This window comes from Dipteris shenzhenensis, chromosome 24 (assembly GCF_047967505.1).
Source record: "Dipteris shenzhenensis isolate YYH24624 ecotype China chromosome 24, Dip_SZ_1.0, whole genome shotgun sequence".
NCBI lineage: Eukaryota > Viridiplantae > Streptophyta > Polypodiopsida > Gleicheniales > Dipteridaceae > Dipteris > Dipteris shenzhenensis.
This window is the reverse complement of record NC_141619.1, coordinates 8603173-8623250: the sequence shown is the minus strand read 5'-3', so window position 1 is coordinate 8623250 and position 20078 is coordinate 8603173. Positions and strand designations below refer to the sequence as shown.

General features: G+C 42.7%; 1 protein-coding gene across 2 annotated transcripts in view; it reads left to right on the top strand.

Annotated features, from left to right (window-relative positions):
* The first annotated feature begins 11107 nt into the window (after positions 1–11107).
* The window catches only part of LOC147886166 (Peptidase C13 family), a 45190-nt gene continuing 36219 nt past the window's right edge, over positions 11108–20078 (top strand). The window contains exons 1-3 of one of the 2 annotated variants that reach the window (XM_087395378.1): positions 11108–11407; positions 11569–11610; positions 11761–11905. In XM_087395378.1, coding sequence (XP_087251504.1) covers positions 11286–11407; positions 11569–11610; positions 11761–11905 — 309 coding nt within the window. In that variant the 5' untranslated portion in view covers positions 11108–11285. The remainder of the gene's footprint in view (positions 11408–11568; positions 11611–11760; positions 11906–20078) is intronic. The other variant, XM_087395379.1, reaches the window with a different exon arrangement.

The following is a 20078-nucleotide window of genomic DNA, read 5'->3' as shown; positions in this document are numbered from 1 at the left end:
CGTGTCAATTTTTTGATCCTTCAAGGGAACAACTCCATGGAATCTATGCTACTGATTTCCCACAAGGAGCTCTATTCCATGACAAAGTCTATCCAAGATAGTCCAAGATAATCCCAGGTTTATAATTTTCCAAAATAATCCAAGGTCTATGAAAATAGAGAAGAAATATAGAAACCTTTAAAGGCTCAAATATAATCATAAAAGGCCCTTATTGCCCTATCTTTAAAAATGAGATTGGCTAATTTGATCAGTCCTTAAGGAAAAGACATATATCCACGAGGTAGTAATACAATTCCAAAGGACACCCCTTCATGTAATATGAGGCGATATCATATCCATCCTTGGGGTCCATCGTATCCAACCAAGGTTACTGAAACCATACTCACAATTCATTCTCCATAAAGCCCAAAAGAGATATTTCCATAACGAGTATTATGAAAATGATCCCTTCATTAACATAGCAATGCCTTCCTTTTAATGAGCATAGTAATGTCATAGAACATCTAATTTAAGAGTAGACTTAAATGCCAATATCCTCCCCTATAACATAAGAACAAAGTGTCTCTTTCCAATAAATTTTGTTAAGGAAAAGGTACATGAAATCCTCTTAGGAAAAAGGAAAATTACTGTTAGACGGAAAACACCTTGTTGATGGTGCTTGATAACATGGTAGTTGGACCAAGGTACTCCAAAAATGGTAAAAGTTGTACCATTGGGTTTAGCCTTTAAACCCACAACAAACGCTTGAACTAAACTTAAGTCTAATAATGCTTTTCAAAAAACTTAGAGAACCAATTGATTGCAAACAAAGCATAACTAGCATGTATCTTGAGCTTTAGAGAGAGAGAGAGAGAGAGAGAGAATGCTAATGCTAATGCTAATGCTAATATTGACAACTACATCACTGAATGACTTAGGAATTTTGTTTATATATCATAGGAGTTAATCGGGAGAACTTGAATTTTTTTGAGTCGTAGTTTAAGTCTTGTTACCAAATACTACTAGTGGAGTGCCCCCGTGAAGCCATAAGAAGAAAGAAGCTAGCTGTGATTGTTGGTTCGTATAGGCTCCACATTTTCCCTTCTCATATATTTTTCAACTTTCCTCTTTGTTTCCCTTCTCCAATTTTTTCTATTCTAGATTTTTTTCCTTTTATTGTAGGTATGTGTATCGAAATTATCATTACTCCAAAGGGATGGGGGGAACCCCAAGAAGGAAGCATGCTAAAACCTATGCTCTTTCATCGTGGAGGAGTTTCATGCAAACAAATGTGATGTGGTTCAAATAGGGGATTAGATCCTTTCAAATTCTAGAGGATGAAACAAAATTTGAAAGAAATTCAAAGGAGTTTAGGTTGGGAGCTCCTCAGAAGACAACATCAGAGCTCCTCACATTTTTACAAAGTTTGATCTAGCGCATGTAAGAATCTTCTGGTCAATTTTTATTGATAATAAAATTTTGCATTTTTTCAATAAGCTTTGGCTTGATTACTTCATATCGTCACTCGCTCATCTTTGAGCCTTAATTTCATGCTAAGGCATGGCTAAAGGAAGGCTAGGTTCATAGACTAGGCCAAAACCTCTCGATGCTTGGGTAGCTCCAAGGGCAATGCACTATCATCTCCAAGACACCATCCATGCATCTATGGCAGTGCCCATCTACCCACATTTGCTCCAGCCAAGGGCGTATGGGTAGACCTCCATCAATGGTCAACCAAAAGAAGTATGAGATCTTCCAAGCCAAAGGCTCCACGTCCAAAGCGAGAACAACACTTGCTGCTCATCCCAATGTCTTTCCCTCTTGAAGGAGTCCACATCGATGCCTACATCTGTAGGTGTCTATGGGGGTTAAAGGTCATTGTACCTTAACCCCAGTTATGTACAATACTCAAAGATATATATATATATATGGATGACATAGAACATTAGAGTATTCTGCACCCACCAAAACTTGTGTGGCTCTCTCTTCGGGCTCTCTTCCGCTTCCATCGTTGAGATATCTCAACTGGTATCAGAGCGTGAGTGTTCTAGCTCTGAGCCCGAGTGTGAGCTTGGAGCCCAAGTCTAATGCTACAGCTCTGTGGGAGGAAGGAGAAAATTTATTGGGTGACTTTACTTGCATCCTAATGTGCAGAGACCTTTGGAAAGTTCTCTAAGTGGTTTTAGAGCAAAAAATATGTTTTTTGATGATTCCCCTGTTCCTTTCGACCATATTAAGAGTCTGGAATGACTTGTAGAGGCAACCATTGCCTGCTTTTGGTGTCCACTACACTTTGGGAGTTTGAAAACACCTTCATTCTTGAATTTGGCATCATTTTGTTGAATTTCTGACTCACTGTCTTTGCTTCAACGTTTTTCAGCCATTGTGTTGGAACTCGAGTTTGAAGTAACCATTCACAGAGTTGTCAGTTCCAATGGGCTCAGGAGGTCCTAAAACTTCTACCCTGATCAGCCTGCTACTAGTGAAGTGAGTCTAGGCTCCCATCCATCTATGGGTCTCCCTCTATCAATTGCTAGAGGAGTCCCTTAGCCCCTACTCTGGGGAAACTGGCTCGACCATTGCCTCGTCTCATCATACCCCATACAAGGACATCTGTCCTGGAGAATTGACCTAGCCATCTCTCGTCTATCCAAGTCACGTGGGCATCATTGTAGCTAGTAAGCCACGCGGTATTGTGTGGAGTTTGGGTGATGTGTTCCCTTAAGAGGGATGCGTCAATTTTACGAGAGCAAAAACCTATGAGTAGGTCTATCTGAGCGTGTTTTTCAAGAGATTTAAAAAATTACATTTCTTTAGGAAACATGGTTTGTACACTTTTATTTTCACTAGAACTAGATCCCTTTATCATAAAAAAATTCCAACTAGTCGCTCATTCATTTTTACATAACACAAATTTTCTTATTCATAGACATCCCTTTGTGCCCCAGTTTTATTACCTTAAAAAAGTGTTGTAAATAATTCCTTTAAGAAACATCCCTCATAATCACTGTCAATGTAATAATATCATACATATATAATTACTTATTAAAGACATTTATATCAATATGAAAAAAGCTTTCTAATGTATTTATATTATAGATAACAAGATATTTATGGATATGTTTCTAAAGAAGTTTAAATTATTATAAATAAGTATTAACTTGGGCTATATATCACTCTCATAAAACACATGTAATATTTAATACTATATATACAAGATTTTCCAAAATATAACCCCATATATGTGCTCAAATGCGGTTTTTGAATCAATTTGAGTGGTTGAATGACTATATTTGGACATTGGATGTGAAAGTTATGTCACTTTTAAAAGTGTTGTCTAGTGAAACTACCTTGGAAGACCTACTTCAAAGAGGTTTCGTTGGTGAAACTACCTTGATGGCTTGCTTCAATGAGTTTTCTTTGGAGAAACCCTTTCATGAAGATAGGTTGAGAGAGGGTTTTCAATGTCATCCCCTATTAAGTAAAAGTTGTAAGAAGGATCATAAGGGAATTTTCATAGAGAAGTCTACTCTACATGTGGGTTTCTTCAAAAGCCATCCCATATGTTACTTACCATTCCCAAAGATTCATGCAAATATTTGTGTATAAAATAGGCATTGCTATAATACTTTGCATATTTCTAAGTGAAATTCTGTTTTCTTTCGATCCATTTTTGCCATATATTTACATAGTTAAAAGCTCTTTTTTTTCCTTCACTCGGATGCTTGGAAGATTTCACTCAGAAAATGCTCATCCCCCCTTAAGAGTAGCTTCCAAGCCCCTTGGTTGCACCTTTCATTGGACTCCATCACAGCGTCAAAGACACCGTTGAGCTGCTTCATCAATCTCTTCAAGTTGTAGTGCCCATCTAAGCTACCTAGGACTATTTCTTGCTTTATTCCTATTTCTAGGCTAGCTTTAAAGGGCCGCATTGTAGTTTGGGATGCTTCCTAGAGCTCCAATTCAACTCGTGCCTATTTTCTTGGATTGTTCTTGGCTTTTGGTTTAGTTGTAGTAGCTCTGCTACTATTTTTGGGTGTGTCTATAGCTCCTAGCTGAGCCCGAGAGCTATTTTCAGGACTATTGACAATGGTTTTCAGCCTCTTATTTTACAAGTCCTTTTGGGGCTTGGTTGGCTTTTTTGGTGTTTCTCACTAGTGTTGTCAATCCTAGAGAATTTCCTTGCCTAGGTTTTGGGTTGGCATTCCAATAGGGATCCCTTTCATTGCCCCTTTTTCCTTTTCCCTCCCCCTTTTTCCACCTCTTGGATAAAAGAAGCTTGGTAGTGACATTTTGTCTAGCAAGACAGACTCTTATGGTAGCACCTTCAACTCCCAGAACCATCAAAATTTTACTCTCCTCAAGACAACAATAAAGTGTAATTAGCACTTCAATATCTATAAGATAGGGCCATTTGGGGCAGGATTATTGGACATATGCTTTCAGGGAGCCAGGTGCAGGATTGGTTATAAGGGAACTTAGTGCTAGATGGGGATCACATTTTGGAGGTCATCATTTATAGAAGAGGATTCTTTCTTCTCGAAATGATCTCCCCTGACATCGCCCTAGCCCTTGTGGAGTAGATGCCTATTTTCCTTGACTTGTACCAAGTCTACCTCATTCCTTGGTACCATCGGTTCACAATTGATGATATGGACAATGCCTCATTTCTGAGTGACACGCAACATCCTAGGGCTATCAAGAGAGCACCATCATATCATGCACTCCATTGGGAGATGATTTAGCATGTTGCTTGAGTCTTTGCCTCAATCATAGTGTTGCTGGTAGTAGATGATGGAGTTCCTCACCTTAGGGTGATAGTTGAGTACCTAGAGACCCTACTAGGGGAGATCCTTCTTGAGACTCTTGAAAGAGGATCATTCAAGTAGTGTGTCAAGATCTTGAGTCTATGAGGTCAATGTCTACAATGTAGGCAAATGCGGTACTTGGCACATGATTGTTGGAGGGTTTTAGGTAAGGCTTGTCTCAAACTCAACAAGAGTAGAAGGTGGCACACTCAAATAGAGTATAGGGCCTAGCCAAATAATAGCTAGAGTCCTAGACACCTTGGGTAGAGCCTTTTGAGGGGGCTTGGACCAAAGTGGATTGTAAGAAGCCTAGCAAGAAGTATTTGAAGAATTACGGGCATGCTAGACTTCATGAGTCCGAGAAGGCAGAGGCAATAGTTTCCCCCAAGGGAAGCAGTTGGAGCTAGCAGGTCATCACTAGACCTTGGAGGATGATAAATTCTTTGATCTTCTAGAAGATCCCTTGGTGAGAGGGGTCTAGAGCACCCAGGCTCTTGCACAATAATAAACACTAGAGTTCCTACCACCTCATCTTTCACTACCCCATCAATCACCCCCCCCCTCCTCCTCTGGATCTCCCCCTGCCCCTCCTCTCCCCCAACCTTCTTCTTCTCCCCCCCTTTTGCTTGATCCCCCTACTATAGTCACTCTTATTGCCTGGACCCCACCCTCCACCTCTCCACTCCCCTCATTTTCTCCTCCCTCTTTAGTAGCTCTGACCACTTCTTGCGTCTCTCACCCTTCCCCTCAGCTCAATCCAAACCCGTAGCCCTCAAGCAAGGGCGAGGCTAAGTCTTCCTCCCGCAAGGCTGTAGGTTCATCTTGTGTCAACCATAGCTCAAACCCCCCTTGGCAAGATAGAGCCTCCTTGGAGCAGTCATGATCAGGTCTTCTATTCACTCAACTTCCAAGTCTAAAGGCCCAACCCTGGGCACCAACCCTGGGCAACCCTTGCTAAAGCAGACATTCAATGAGTACTCTCTTACTTTGGAGATGACGTGTTGATTTTACAGCCTCGGAAGTGGGGATCCATCAAAATTGTTGGTACTTGCACCCGCCCTTTTTGGGGCTTCCACTTTTCCTCCACCATGGGGGAGGAGGGTCAGTTGTTTGATTTTATGATGAAACAACAATTGTTTTACACGATGGAGGAGTGATTGGGCTCCCAAGGGAGGGAGCTCTAAATCACCCACAATGACACAACTACCTTTCATCTTGGCTTCACCTCAGCTAGGGAAGGCAAAGGCATTGTAGTGAGTGTGCTTTGTTTGGGGCTAGAGGTGCAGCTCAAGCAAGGTTGTATACTAGACACTTCAGTAGTGCACTACCAAGCTTGGGATAGAGGTCTCCTTCATGATGGAATGGGCCCTGAAGATAGGTGTAGAGCATGTTATGCCTCTAGTACACCATTGCACTGATGCATAATATTCTCCCTCCAAGCCCCCCTCAAAGTCATAAGTCTTAGGTGTACTAGAGGCATGGTATGCCTCTAGTACACCATTGCACTGATGCGGACTATTCTCCCTCCAAGGCCCCCTCAAAGTCACATAAGACTTAGGTTGTTACCTAGGCTTGTGAGCCATGTTCTCTACCTCCCCCTTCCTCCCAAGAGTTAGACCATGGTGAGTTGGAATGTGTAGAGGCTTCATGATCATGCATGACAGACATTGACAGTAGCCACAACATGAGATACTTCACCAATAGTTATAAAGAGTTGTGGTAGGATGAGTACTTGAATTCTTTTGATTTAGGAGCATATGTTTTCCATGGTAGATGTTAGACATCAGCAACATCTCCTTCCAAGGAGAGGGTCTTAAGGTGTGGTCCCTTGTAGTTGGTAGGAGTGCAGGGGTTTGCATCTTTGTCTCATAGGCAATGGATCACAAGAGGACAATATGGATGGGTTTATTCTTGGGTGACCCGAGGATTGCTATCCTAAATCTGTACACCCCTGCTTGTAAACAGTCTCGCTTCATGTTTTGGAGGTGGCTAATTGAGAGACCCCTGATGTGGAATTGAATTGTTGGACATGACTTCAACAACCTAGAGTTTGATGAGGACAAGTAGGGTAGAGCCTCTTTTTTAGAGGTGCCTACAACTGAGAGTTCATTTTTGCGATTTGTGGCAAGGTCCCTTTGTGGGAGATGCACTTATCCAAACTTCCCAGTAGCCTCTGTTTCTCTTTTAGGTAGTAGCGGCATGATGCACTTTTAGAGAGGCTAAAGAGGCTCCATGTAAATGATTGGGTGATGCATATGGAGGGAGCTATTGGCATTTTGGCACTCCTCGATCTATCTACACCTAGAGTAGTCCCATCTAAAACTCGCCCAAAAAGGGGTTCGTATTCTAAATGCCTTGCTTTAGGAGGAGGAAGTACAACAAGCTATTACAAAGATTTGGCAACAACCCAAGACCCCACCTAGGCCTTGCAACAACCCAAGACCCCACCTAGGCCTTATCGGTAGCAAACACAATTCAGTAAAGCAGTGAGGAGCTTCAGCCTCAAGCTCTCCATCGGTGATCTTTTCTCTAGGCATGAGAGAGCATTGAGATGGGTACTAGCTTCCATAGAGTAGGACGTAGGTTATTAGTGGCTTGAAATTGGTATGTATGCATGTGGCTTTACTCCAAGACATGAAGACCCATGGAGTAGAGTTATCTTATTGCTCGTCTCTGGAACAATAGGTACATCAAGGTGATAGGGCGACCAAATAGTTTTTCTAGACCATCGGGCCTTGGTCATCATGGTTGTAGCTATAGAGATTCAGAGATGAGAGTGGTCAAATGCACTCTAACCCCTAGGAGATCCTAGAGATGACCATAGACTTCCGTTGGCATTTGTTCCAGTCTAAGGAGGAGCCTCCCCAAGTTCACGCAACCCGAGAGAGAGTTAGGCCTGATGTCATGGTAGTGGTCTCTCCTATATAGCAGATAAATTGAGGAGACTTGGGAGGCCCTCAAGGCCCTCCCTCCACATAAGTGACAAGTTGGCGAGGATGGACTAACACCGCCCTTCTTTAGGTGCTTCAGGGAGCACATCCACACGCCCCTTCATTTGGCCTTTTAGAAGAAATTTGACTCAAGTTCTCTTCCACAATCTTTGAGTGGTGGAACTAGATTTGTTTGATCCCCAAGGGAAGGGACAGGCCTGATCTTTGTTAGTGGAAATCAATTAATTACTTTGATAAACACCACATACAAGATCTTCACCAAGGTCTTGAGTTTGTGGCTACGACTCCATTTAGTGGATATCATTTGTAGGTTTTGTTTAGGAACGCAGCATCTAGGACAACATCTTCACCTTTTGGGAGGTACTAGATTTGTCCAAGGAGTTGTCTCAGTCTCTTGCGATCTTTGGATTTTGAGAAGGCTTATGATGCATGGAGTGGTTCTTCTTGAGGGAACCATGCAGAGATTAGGTTGACCTTGTGTGCAAGGAATTATAGTCAGATGCTTCTCTCTCTCTCTCTCTCTCTCTTTGCTTGATAGGGTTGCCCCCTTGCCCCTTTTCTTTTCCTTTTTGTGGTTTAGGCTTTGAGTTAATTTTTCACACTTCCAGATTGTAGGCCTGGCCAAGATAAGGCTTTCAATTCAATAGAAGGAGGAGTAGTTGGATTCAAATTGTGTAGATGACACAACCTTCTTTGTGGAAGGCTATATAGGTCTAGAAAATAATGTCATCATGGGATTTTGCCAAAGTGATTGCATTGTTGTTGATGAAGATTCTACTCAAACCTGATCCATGGAAGTTGAAACATTGCTTCTATTATCGCTAAGGATGTTGCTTTGAATTCTAGAATAGTTAGAGATATCACTTTCTTGATGAAGACTGAGGTAAAGAATGCTTGGAAGAGTATGTTAAACATGGTTAGAGTAAGCCTTTGACTTCAATGAAGAAGGCCCTTATGAGAGCTTGAAGTTATTCAATCATGGATCAAGTAAAATGATGCCTTATTCTTTGTTGAAGAAGAATCTTAAATATGGTTTGAGAAAGAGATCCATTTATAAGAATAATTCTTGAGATACTTCGAAAAATTTCAGGCTATTGAACCACCTTTGTTCGAAGAAGATTTGTGAAAAATAGCCTATGAAAATTAAATGACAAAGATGGCCTTGAATGATGTATTAAAAATTGACTTGGAGAACTTATGAAAGTTGCCTTAAAATATCATCTGAAAATGGTCCTTGGAGAGGCTTGAATTTGAGCTTAAAGGGGCTTTGATATTTGCTTTAAAAGGTTTGAAATATTTATTTATTTTTCTATTTATTTTGTTTTTGGGGATTTTATAGAGAGGTTTAGAACTTGACGTTGCAAGAGGCCTTGAAAGTAATTAAAAAAGGGATTTAAAAGTTTTCAAGTAAAAAAGATGTCAAAAAGATAAAAATTATTTGGTTTCATCTTAGTAAAGAAGTATTTTCATGGCAGAAAAGGCAAGCTCCATGAGTGGATAAGATGGTGTTTTGGGTGCTATCTTGTGTTAATTAGGATGACAAATTATTACCACATAGCAATTACAATTCCCACATTCACTAATTGCTCTATTGTGGCTCCATTGCAACTACTATGATGCAACATCCATTGCTTGAGGTCCTCTCTCGGTCCTTTATCGCTCTAGAGTATCATCCACCCACCTCAACTGTCAAGATCGGTATTGTGTTGATGAAAATGATTGCCTTGCTTGCAAAGCTCATGAAGGGCTTTTCCACTCAAACGTGGGGTTGTATGTCAATGTTGTGACAAATTGTGAGAGCTCTCTAATCATGGTTCTAAGCCATGATAAAAAGCTAAAACTAGAAAAGCGGAGGTTGGGGATTCACATATCACCTCATGCATGCAAACAAGCTTTGGATTTTGGAAAGGCTATATCAATGACATGATAGTGTGGGCACCTATGGTAGGCTCTCTAAAGCCATAAATTAGATGATGATGCTTATGGTGGTTGCATTTAACAAGATAATACTTGTACACAAATCAAGTCATAAACTCTAAAAGCTCATGATGACTACATAGAGTATTACTCGAGGTTGGAAATTATTGTAAAGATTTGGAAGTCGTGCTAGGATGAAAACTATATTGCCTGAGCACACAAATGATGAAGGGGATTTAAAAGCTCGTATAAGAGCTCCAAGAAACAAAATCAATAGCTTCTTGCTCATGGTTGTCTTAATTCAAAGAGCACATCTTGTCTTTAGAAACAACCTATGGAGTAAAAAATGTGCCACACAACAAGAGGGCTTAGAAATGACAAAAAGAAGTGGAACTCTTTTCGCTATGATATCATGTTAAAAGAAAGAGGGAGAGGTGTACAAATACATTGAGCTAATTAAACAAAGTACGGAAAATGAGAATTTATACAAGTAGTGGATAAGGTCCACTTAGTTCATGTAAGGCATGTGTGTGCTCTTTGGAAGTACAACTTAGTGCATGACACCTTCAATAACATGACCTTGCCATTGGCTACTCTTAGACATGGGCTTCTATTCATTCCCATCTCCTTCAAGTCTTTGTATGGCTTGATAGACTCTGTATCACAAATAACGTTTTTCCATAGGCTTTAGTTGGATCCAAAAGCTATGTGTCTTTGAAAAGTTTCCATTACGCAAGAAAATAAAATATTTAGAGCCATACTCCTTTGTAAGATTTGTAGAGTCTTTTACAAGAATTAAAAAGAAAAAGAACCAGAAAAGCCCATCAAGCTCTTCGACATGTTTGAAGTCTTTACTTGGAGATTTTTAAGCCTAGTTTTAGAAGAACGTTTTGGGGCTGTAAAGTTGTTTAAAAGAAGGTGCAGGTAGGTAGTTGATGTCATTTCAAGGTATTAATGCGTGTTGTATGACTTGTGTGGTCTGAGTTTTGCCTTGTCTAATTGGAGTTCTTGGTGTCTTTGGCCATGCACATAATTGCTTTTGATATGTTTGCAAATTGTTATCAAGGTTTGTGTGGGCGGGCATGACTCCTACCATATCATAAGGCCTTTAGATGCAACGAGACCGTCGAGGACGACTGAGGCGGCTCATCTTTTGAGTGCCAACTCAGATGCGCCGAGAAAGATTTACGTAGATGGCAGTGAAAAAGAGACAATGATATGGTGGGAAATGGGGAACATGGGAAAAAGTAATATTTCCCACCATTTCTAGACTTTCCTATGATGTGGACATCTTTCCATGTCATAAAGAGCTCTTTTCCAACAAATACACCAAGGTCAAATGCTTAGGGGAAAGGTGTGAAATTACAAGGTGCGACATAGGATGAATTGCCCCCAAAAAAAAAACATATGGGAAATACAATTTCCCAGAAGCCTTTGATCGCACGGCTGGGATTTTCTTCTAACAAGCCTACAAGATGTTTAGCCTCTCGAGCTGGCGAGCGATCAAAGCTTTCTTTGAAGTTTGACGGCTCCACAGTCGATGTCAGCTGACCCCGCCGATTGAAGCATTTAATACAAGGAGAGAGACCGTTATCCTGCGTCCAACGAGTGTCTTTTACACAACACAATCATGGCCCTCGCAATGTTCTTCCTCCTCATCATATTTTCCATAGGCACATCAGCCTCAGCGCATTCGTTCTCTGCGCTCCATACCAACAATTGGGCCGTTCTTGTCTGCACTTCAAGATTTTGGTAGTGAATTAGACGCACATACCTAAGTGGGTCTTTGATGTGTATGTATACATGCATTTGGCGAGAGAGAGAGAGAGAGAGAGAGAGAGAGAGAGAGAGAGAGAGAGAGAGAGGATTGCCACCCTTCCACAGCTGATGTTCCGTTGTGATTTGCAAATCAGGTTTAATTACCGCCACATGGCAAATACATTATCTCTCTACCGGTTAGTTGAGAATTCTCGCTTCACATTATGCTGATACAGTTCCTGTCATAAACGATGCAAGGATCACCTGTTTTGAAACTCTATCGTACTCCTTAACGTAGAGCTTCTGACACTGGTTTTGTAAACTTGCACAATTGCGAAACTCAATAGGACTGTGAAACGGCTTGGAATACCAGATGATCGCATTATATTGATGCTCGCGGATGATATGGCTTGCAACTCGCGGAATAGCTATCCTGCTCAGGTGTTCAACAATGAAAATCATCAGATCAATTTATATGGAGACAATGTTGAGGTAGCTCTTGTTCTTTCTTGAGATCCTGCTCACCCACACATGGATTTTAAAAATCAAGCAACAGATCCTGTTATTATGATAAAGCAACTGTAGTTGCAGAGCCCCAAGTAATTCGGTTAGTGGGAAAGTGTTGTGTTTCCAATGAGGTTCAGGTCTCAGACAGCATTTATCGAGGGTTTCCTTGAACTGATAATTTTTATAGTAAGAGCTAATGGGAAGCGTGGGCTACATTGAGATCAAGGGTCTCGTAATAATTTTTAGTAAGAACCTATGGGTGGTGGATTTACTTGCCTATGGGTGGTACTCTTAGGGGATTTACTTGTTGAGGTGAGGATAAGTTTTTTTGGCCTTCTCCTTTGGCACCTACATACATGACCGCATCTAATTGATCATTTTGCGATTGAAGCCACCTAGTCATGGTGTCTCCCATGAGGTGCGTGGCAGCTAACAACCAAATCTTGATCCCATGTCAGTATCGCCAAAAGCTGAGCCATCCCATCATAGTTGTGAAGGCTAATCTTTTCACGCATGCTTACACAAATGGTATTTGACTGATTCATATAGATGTCTATTGTTTAGAGTTCCTCAAATTGGGAGGTCTATGCAAAAGCTACAACAATCAAATAGAGGACAGCACCCTGAGGATGCTTTCTATCATGGATTCCTGTGGACGAAGTGTAACAGGCACGTTCTACTTATCTCACTCGCCTGCAAATAATTCATGCTTGCAACACAAGACAATCACTGATTGCAACTGCCCCCCACCATTTTCTGTATTAGACACCAAATGGCTGATCTTTACGGGGGTGGCCCTTCTTATGAGGATGGAGTGGAGAAGGGCAAAACCTTCTTATAAGATGGATTGGAGAAGGGCAGACTGTTCCTGCTCTCCTACTACCTACAATGGCTGCAAAATGGGGCTTCTTGCCAATGGCTTGTCAAAAAGCTGCTGTGAAGTGAGGAGTTGAATCCTGGATGACCAGAATGGAGGAAAGGGGCCTTTATAAGCAGGATGTGACTGGTCTGTTGTTACCCGATTTTACTATCCTAGTCTCTTGTTCAGATCACGGGAGTAGCACCTTGATCTTTCTTTAGATCGGATTTAATCTCACAAATGGCGAAGGCTTCTTCCCACTTGTGCAACCAAATGTTAACACCTTTCCCAATTTCGATCCTAAACTATCTAGTAGTCACAGGCGATGGCAATTTGATTATCCACCCCGCCAAACTCACGGGATAGGATTCGTCTCATTACGTATATTTTTCGTTATTCTTTTCTCATCCTTATCCTTGAGACCCCAATCTCCCTAGATAGTTCTTGGCCACATGTCACATTTTAGGCCCTTACTTAGATGCATCCTTTTTCACCCCTCTCTTGGAGTTCCTTTAAAACAAATTGCCCCTTGGCAATTTTCACATTTAGATGCACCTAGGCCCTAGCCCTCCTAGAACTATCTAGTCAATGCCATTACGCCCTCACCTAGGACCTTGGCAGTTACTTCTCTTGACCATTTAATTACGCGCATTAATTATTACAAAAGTTGGTCATCTTAGAGAAAATGCCCACCGATCTATCCGAGGTCATGCTATCTCGGCTAGAGCATAACATTCCTTCCCTCTTCAAGCATCAGCGTCCTCGATGATGAAATCTGGGAATGCTCTCCGCAACTGGTACACGGATTCCCAGGTAGCTTCCGATAGAGGCTGACCATGCCATGCAACCAACACCGTGGGTATCTTCCGATTTCGTATTTGCATTGTTCCTCGGTCCAGGATTCTTGTTGGTTTGCGCCTTGCAATATCCTCTATCTCCTGAAACAAAACCACACCTTCGATTAGTGAGTCACCTGTATGCAAAAATTTCTTTAAACGCGAAACATGAAAAACCGGGTGCACCTTACACCCCTGTGGCAATTCTAATTTATAGGCTACACTGCCTATTCTTTTCAGAATTAACCACGGCCCACAGTATCAAGGTGATAACTTAGCACACTCTCCTGAAGTCAACGACTTCGAGTGCGAAGGAATTCTGAGAAAAACTTTTTCTCTTTCTTCAAATACTCTTATAGACCGATTTTCATCCGCATACACCTTGGCTCTATCCATAGCCTGACGGATGTTAGCTCTCGCAAGTGCTAGCATCTCCCGCATCTGAACTACAAAGTTCGCGGCACTAGGCACTTTCCGAGGTACTCCAACTATAGTCGGATTGGCTGGTCTATAACCATAGTTCAGCTCAAACGGACTGAACCCGGTAGATGAATGTTTCCTATCATTGTAGGCAAACTCCAACAATGGCAACCACTTGTCCCATGTATGTTGCCTCAATGACACATATGCTCTCAGCATATCCTCTAAAGTCTGGTTGACTCTCTCCGTCTGACCATCCGTCTCAGGATGATCCCCACTACTCATTCCCAACTCAGTCCTTAGTGTCTCAAATACCGCTGTCCAAAAATGACCGGTAAACCTGACATCTCTGTCTGACACTATGGATCTAGGCAATCCATGCAGACGAAATATATGTCTAATAAATAAATCCGCTACTTGCGGGGCACTAATAGACTCTCTAGTCGGAATGAAGTGAGCCATCTTGGTTAGACGATCAACCACCACAAGGATAGAATTATACCCTCCTTGTGTTGCAGGTAACCCTACAATAAAGTCCATGGAAATGCTCTCCCACTTACTTAGTGGTATTTCCAAGGGCTGTAAAAGTCCGGGTGGCTTCACCCGCTCGGCCTTACTTACCTGACACGAGAAACACCGTGTCACATATTCATGAATATGCTTTTTCATCTTTGGCCAAAAGAAATCTCGCTTCACGAGATCATAGGTCTTCTCGACTCCTGGATGTCCCGCACACGGGCTATCATGGCATTGTCGAATGACTCTCTGCCTGAGATCATTCTGACCAGGTACTACAACCTTGCCATTTCTAACTAGCATACCATCCCTGATGGTATATCTTGCATAAGTTTGGCCTTTTCTGGATGCCAGGTCATCCTTTTCACTTTCCCCGGGTTTTAACACATGAGCTTTAGGCCATAAGCTTTGGACAAACTCGTCCACCTTCTGAGTTTCTCTGATCTCGGCCATTAGAGCACTCTCTAATACCGTGAAACTCAGGTTGTGCATAATGCGAGACAACGCATCAGCTACCTTATTGTCTTTTCCTCTTCGGTACCGAATCGTTAGATTAAACTCCTGCATGAGCTCTGCCCACCTAGCTTGGCGGCCCCTCAAGTCAGGCTGTTTACAGAAATGTTTCAGAGTATCATGATCCACATCTACATAAAACTCTGAACCATACAGATAATGCCTCCATGTTTTCAACGCATGGATAACTGCATACAACTCCAATTCATGAGTTGGCCAATTCCTTTGAGAGGGAGAAAGCTTCTTGCTTTCGAAGGCTACTGGCCTTCCCTCTTGAAGGAGGACTGCTCCTACCGCAATGCCACTTGCATCGGTTTCTAGGAACAACGGTTTCTGGGGATCAACTATTTTTAACACCGGTCCTGTGACCACGGCTTGTTTTATGGTGTTAAAACTTTCTTGTTGATTCTGTCCCCAAACAAAAGGTACTTTATCTGAGGTCAGATCAGTCAAGGGCGATACTATTCCGGAATATCCTTTGATATGCCTTCTATAAAACTGGACAAATCCCAAGAATGATCGCAACGCGGTCAGACTCTGAGGGATTGGCCAAGTTAGTATCGCAGCCACTTTCTTCGGATCCATTTCTACCCCCTGTGGAGTAATTATGAACCCTAAATACTCAAGCCTAACCATACACAGTATAGTCTTCTTTTTATTTACATAGAGACTGGCTTTCCTCAAAGTACTGAACACTATCCTTAAGTGTTCACGATGTTCAGTAACACTCTTACTGAATATCAAGATATCGTCAATAAAATGTACTACGAACTTTCCGATATACGGACGTAGTAAATCATTCATAAGCATGACGAAGGTCGCTGGAGCATTGGTAAGTCCGAAGGGCATTACCAAAAACTCATAATGACCAAACCTGCTCCTAAAAGCGGTTTTATGCACATCCTCGGCTCTAATCCGGATCTGATGATAGCCGCACTTAAGATCTATCTTGCTGAAAATCACGGCTCCATGTAATGCATCTAGCAAATCATCAATCCGAGCCATCGGATACCTGTGCTTAACAGTGATATTATTCAATGCTCTGTAATCTATACAGAGGCGAAACGTATCATCCTTTTTCCTCTTTAATATCACTGGTGAAGCAAAAGGTGAGAAACTTGGTTGAATCTGCCCCAACTTGAGGTATTCTTCCAGTTGCCTACGCACCTCCGCTTCCTCAGTAAAACTCATTCTATAGGGAGGTCTATTTACAGGCTCTGCCCCCGGGATCAGTTCAATCTTATGCTGAACTTTCCGCTCTGGAGGTAACCCATAAGGTAATTCATCCCTAAAGCATTCAGAGAACTCCTCTGTTATAAGATTAGCCAGCTTGGCCATCTCATCACTTTGCGTAACATCAGTGCTAGTCGAAGAATCATTCACCGACTCTACTGATGCGGTGCAAAGGTATAAAAACTCTACTTGAGCTTTTCTGATTTCCATTACGGAAACCAACGGTCCCTGAGGTATATCTTTTTCACCTCGTAAGACATAAAGCACATCATTCATCCTGAACTGATATACGTGCTTTTTCCAATCAATGGCTGGATTCTTCCTAGAATGCCACGCCATTCCCAGGGCTATATCTGCATGAGCAAGCTTGGTCATTTCAAAATCAAGCTTCTCAGCATAGTCCTGAATCCGAAGCTCCAACTGGGTAACCCTTTGGTCCCATACTTCAGTTGAACTTCCATCTGCCATCCTGACTGTATACGCATAGTCAGAAGGACTTGTCTTTAATTTCAGCCTCTTCACGAGCTTGGAGTTAATCACATTGTGAGTTGACGCTGAGTCAAACAACACAATGACATCATGACTGGCCACTTGCCCTTTCATTTTGATTAACTCCGTATCATTGAAGGCTGTATACCCCGTTGCTGCGGGCTTAGATAGGATGTTATCAGGTGCACTCGTCACTAACTTAGTAACAGACACACAGAACAAACAAGGTACTAACCTCTGAGAAGATCCCGCTAGCTGAATCTGCATCTCTTCCGCTCTGGGACTTCCCTGCATCTCCACGTCGCACTCTGAGATCACCATCTCAGCCATCCGACGATCTTTATTACGTGGACAATCTCTCCACTGATGAGGTTGAAGGCAACCAAAGCATAAGCCTTCTCTCCTCGCTTTTTCCCTTTGTTCCGGGTTCAAGGGAGACTTAGACCAAGCCCGGGCTGCCATTGGAGTTACTTTTCTCTTCACTCCAATGGTGGTACTTGGTTTAGGAGTTTCAGCCGGTCTCGCCTGCTTGGCTTGACCACTCGGCTGCGAACCACTCCCTTTACTAGTCCACTTCTTCTTAAACCCAGATTTCTTCGGATACCCATACTGGGTTCCGACCTGTGCAAACCCACTTGGCTTGCTGCCCTTGGCATCCTCGTAGTTCAAGGCTATAGCTATTGCATCATCTAGCGTGTTCGCGTACTTAGCCCGAACTTCCATTTTTATTCGGTCATTCAATCCAAATATGAACTCTTTCACTTGGATTGATTGAGGCAGGGGTTCGTCAACCTTCATTACACTCTCTCGAAACTTATCAGTGTATTCTGCCACTGATAAATTTCTCTGACGCAGGTTCCTATATTGATCCCAAGCTCGGGATGCCTCGTCAGGAGGTAAGAAGTGTTTCCTGAACTCTCTTTTAAACCCCTCCCAGGTAGTGGATGCTATACCGTCTTTTTGTTGTTTAATCCACCACCGATCCGCCGCCTCACTAAACATATGGGTGGCCTCGCGGATCTTTTTGATGTCATTTCTGATCTCACAAATGGCGAACGCCTCGTCCCATTTGTGTAGCCAGGTCTCAATGACATCGGAGCTACGGTCGTTCATCCGACCAGAATACTTTTCCGGTCTATAATTAGCAATGTTTGGCACCTTAGCCTTCCTAGGCTCGACCGTATGGACACTAGACTCCGGTTCCATTGGAGCCTTTCCCTTCTCCTCTCGAGAAGGTCTGGCAGACATACTCTGTAGTGCTCTCCTAAGTTCGGACTGCCCTGCGTTGGCTTGTAACTGCTGTGCTAACAACTGTTGCAAGGCATCTTCCAGCAATGCAATCCTGCCAGATAACGTATGAGCTACTGGGCGCGATCCCTGCTGGGTCGGCCGGACTCCTGATTCACCAGGGTCCCTCCTGGAAGCTCCTTCTTCTGCTTCCATTTGTTCAGTAGGTGTTTTGTTTTGGGGTTTTTAAAAAAAAAAAAAAAAAAAAAAAAAAAAAAAACACCCTTAGAACACTGTAATCACAAACTGACACTCTGAACACAATTCCCTATACTAGGGAATTCCTGCAATCTGACATGCACACTAATTACGTATTTGACACAGGCATATATATTCAATCCCGCCTTTCCCTATACTAGGGAAATTTCTGCAAATACCTCAAGTATACAGGCATAGTCTCAAGCACAATCTGTCCTTGTTACAACATCATATTCTATGCATACTTGTCACTTTTCACGCAAACGGAGCATCAGCAAACCAAATCAGGGAAAAAAAAACATAGAATCGACAGAAATGACAAAGAGCCTTCCTGGTCTATGAATTCTGATCCAATCGTCAGCCACCACGCTCCTTTGCTCTTCAGAAATGTAACCGAAGCCAATCGTCAGCCACCACGCTCCTTTGCTCTTCAAAGATCACCACGTCTCCGTTAAACCCACGAAGGGTGTCGTGGTATGGGTCTGCGCTCCACGCCTACACGACGCAACCAGACGCAGTCACAAGGGTCCGTCGGTGACGATCTCCACCCTAGACTAGGACCTGCGCTGACGATCTACTTTCCAGCTAACCCTTCGAATTGCCTTCGTCAAACGGGTGCTGCACATCGACGTCACGATCGACGCGTTCGTAAATCCACTCCTTTCCCCTACACAGCCTAAGCTCTGATACCAAATGTTACCCGATTTTACTATCCTAGTCTCTTGTTCAGATCACGGGAGTAGCACCTTGATCTTTCTTTAGATCGGATTTAATCTCACAAATGGCGAAGGCTTCTTCCCACTTGTGCAACCAAATGTTAACACCTTTCCCAATTTCGATCCTAAACTATCTAGTAGTCACAGGCGATGGCAATTTGATTATCCACCCAGCCAAACTCACGGGATAGGATTCGTCTCATTACGTATATTTTTCGTTATTCTTTTCTTATCCTTATCCTTGAGACCCCAATCTCCCTAGATAGTTCTTGGCCACATGTCACATTTTAGGCCCTTACTTAGATGCATCCTTTTTCACCCCTCTCTTGGAGTTCCTTTAAAACAAATTGCCCCTTGGCAATTTTCACATTTAGATGCACCTAGGCCCTAGCCCTCCTAGAACTATCTAGTCAATGCCATTACGCCCTCACCTAGGACCTTGGCAGTTACTTCTCTTGACCATTTAATTACGCGCATTAATTATTACAAAAGTTGGTCATCTTAGAGAAAATGCCCACCGATCTATCCGAGGTCATGCTATCTCGGCTAGAGCATAACATCTGTAGGTCTGTGTAGGCCGACTGGCAGTCTGTTGCAACCTCACCAGCTGCTGCTCTGACGTGTGATGTGGCAGGTAACCCTGTCTATGCTGGTGTGGTCTGCCATGTGGCACTGCACCTATCTTTTCCTGTACGACCCCTGTCCCCTGCTGTATAGTACTCCTGTCCATTTATAGATCTGTCTGCAGATGACATTGCAATGTGTGTCAACCATATGGACTTGTGTTTACAGCTGCCACGTGCACCTGTATCTACGGCTGAAGATGATGTGGCAGCCTGTGGCTGCTGTCCATTTGTCTGCTGCTCTTACTGCTAGTAGGCAGCATGTCCACGGGTCGGAGCAGCATGCCCATGACATCCTCTTCTGTTGAACCTGAGCCTAGGGAAGATTGAAATCCTCCTTATAAGCTACTTCACTCCAACCATATGGCCCTGTGTATACAGCTGCCACGTGCACCTGTATCAACGGCTGCTGTGCAAGCTGTGGCTTTTGTCCATGTGTAGTAGGTAGCATGTCCACGGGTTGGAGCT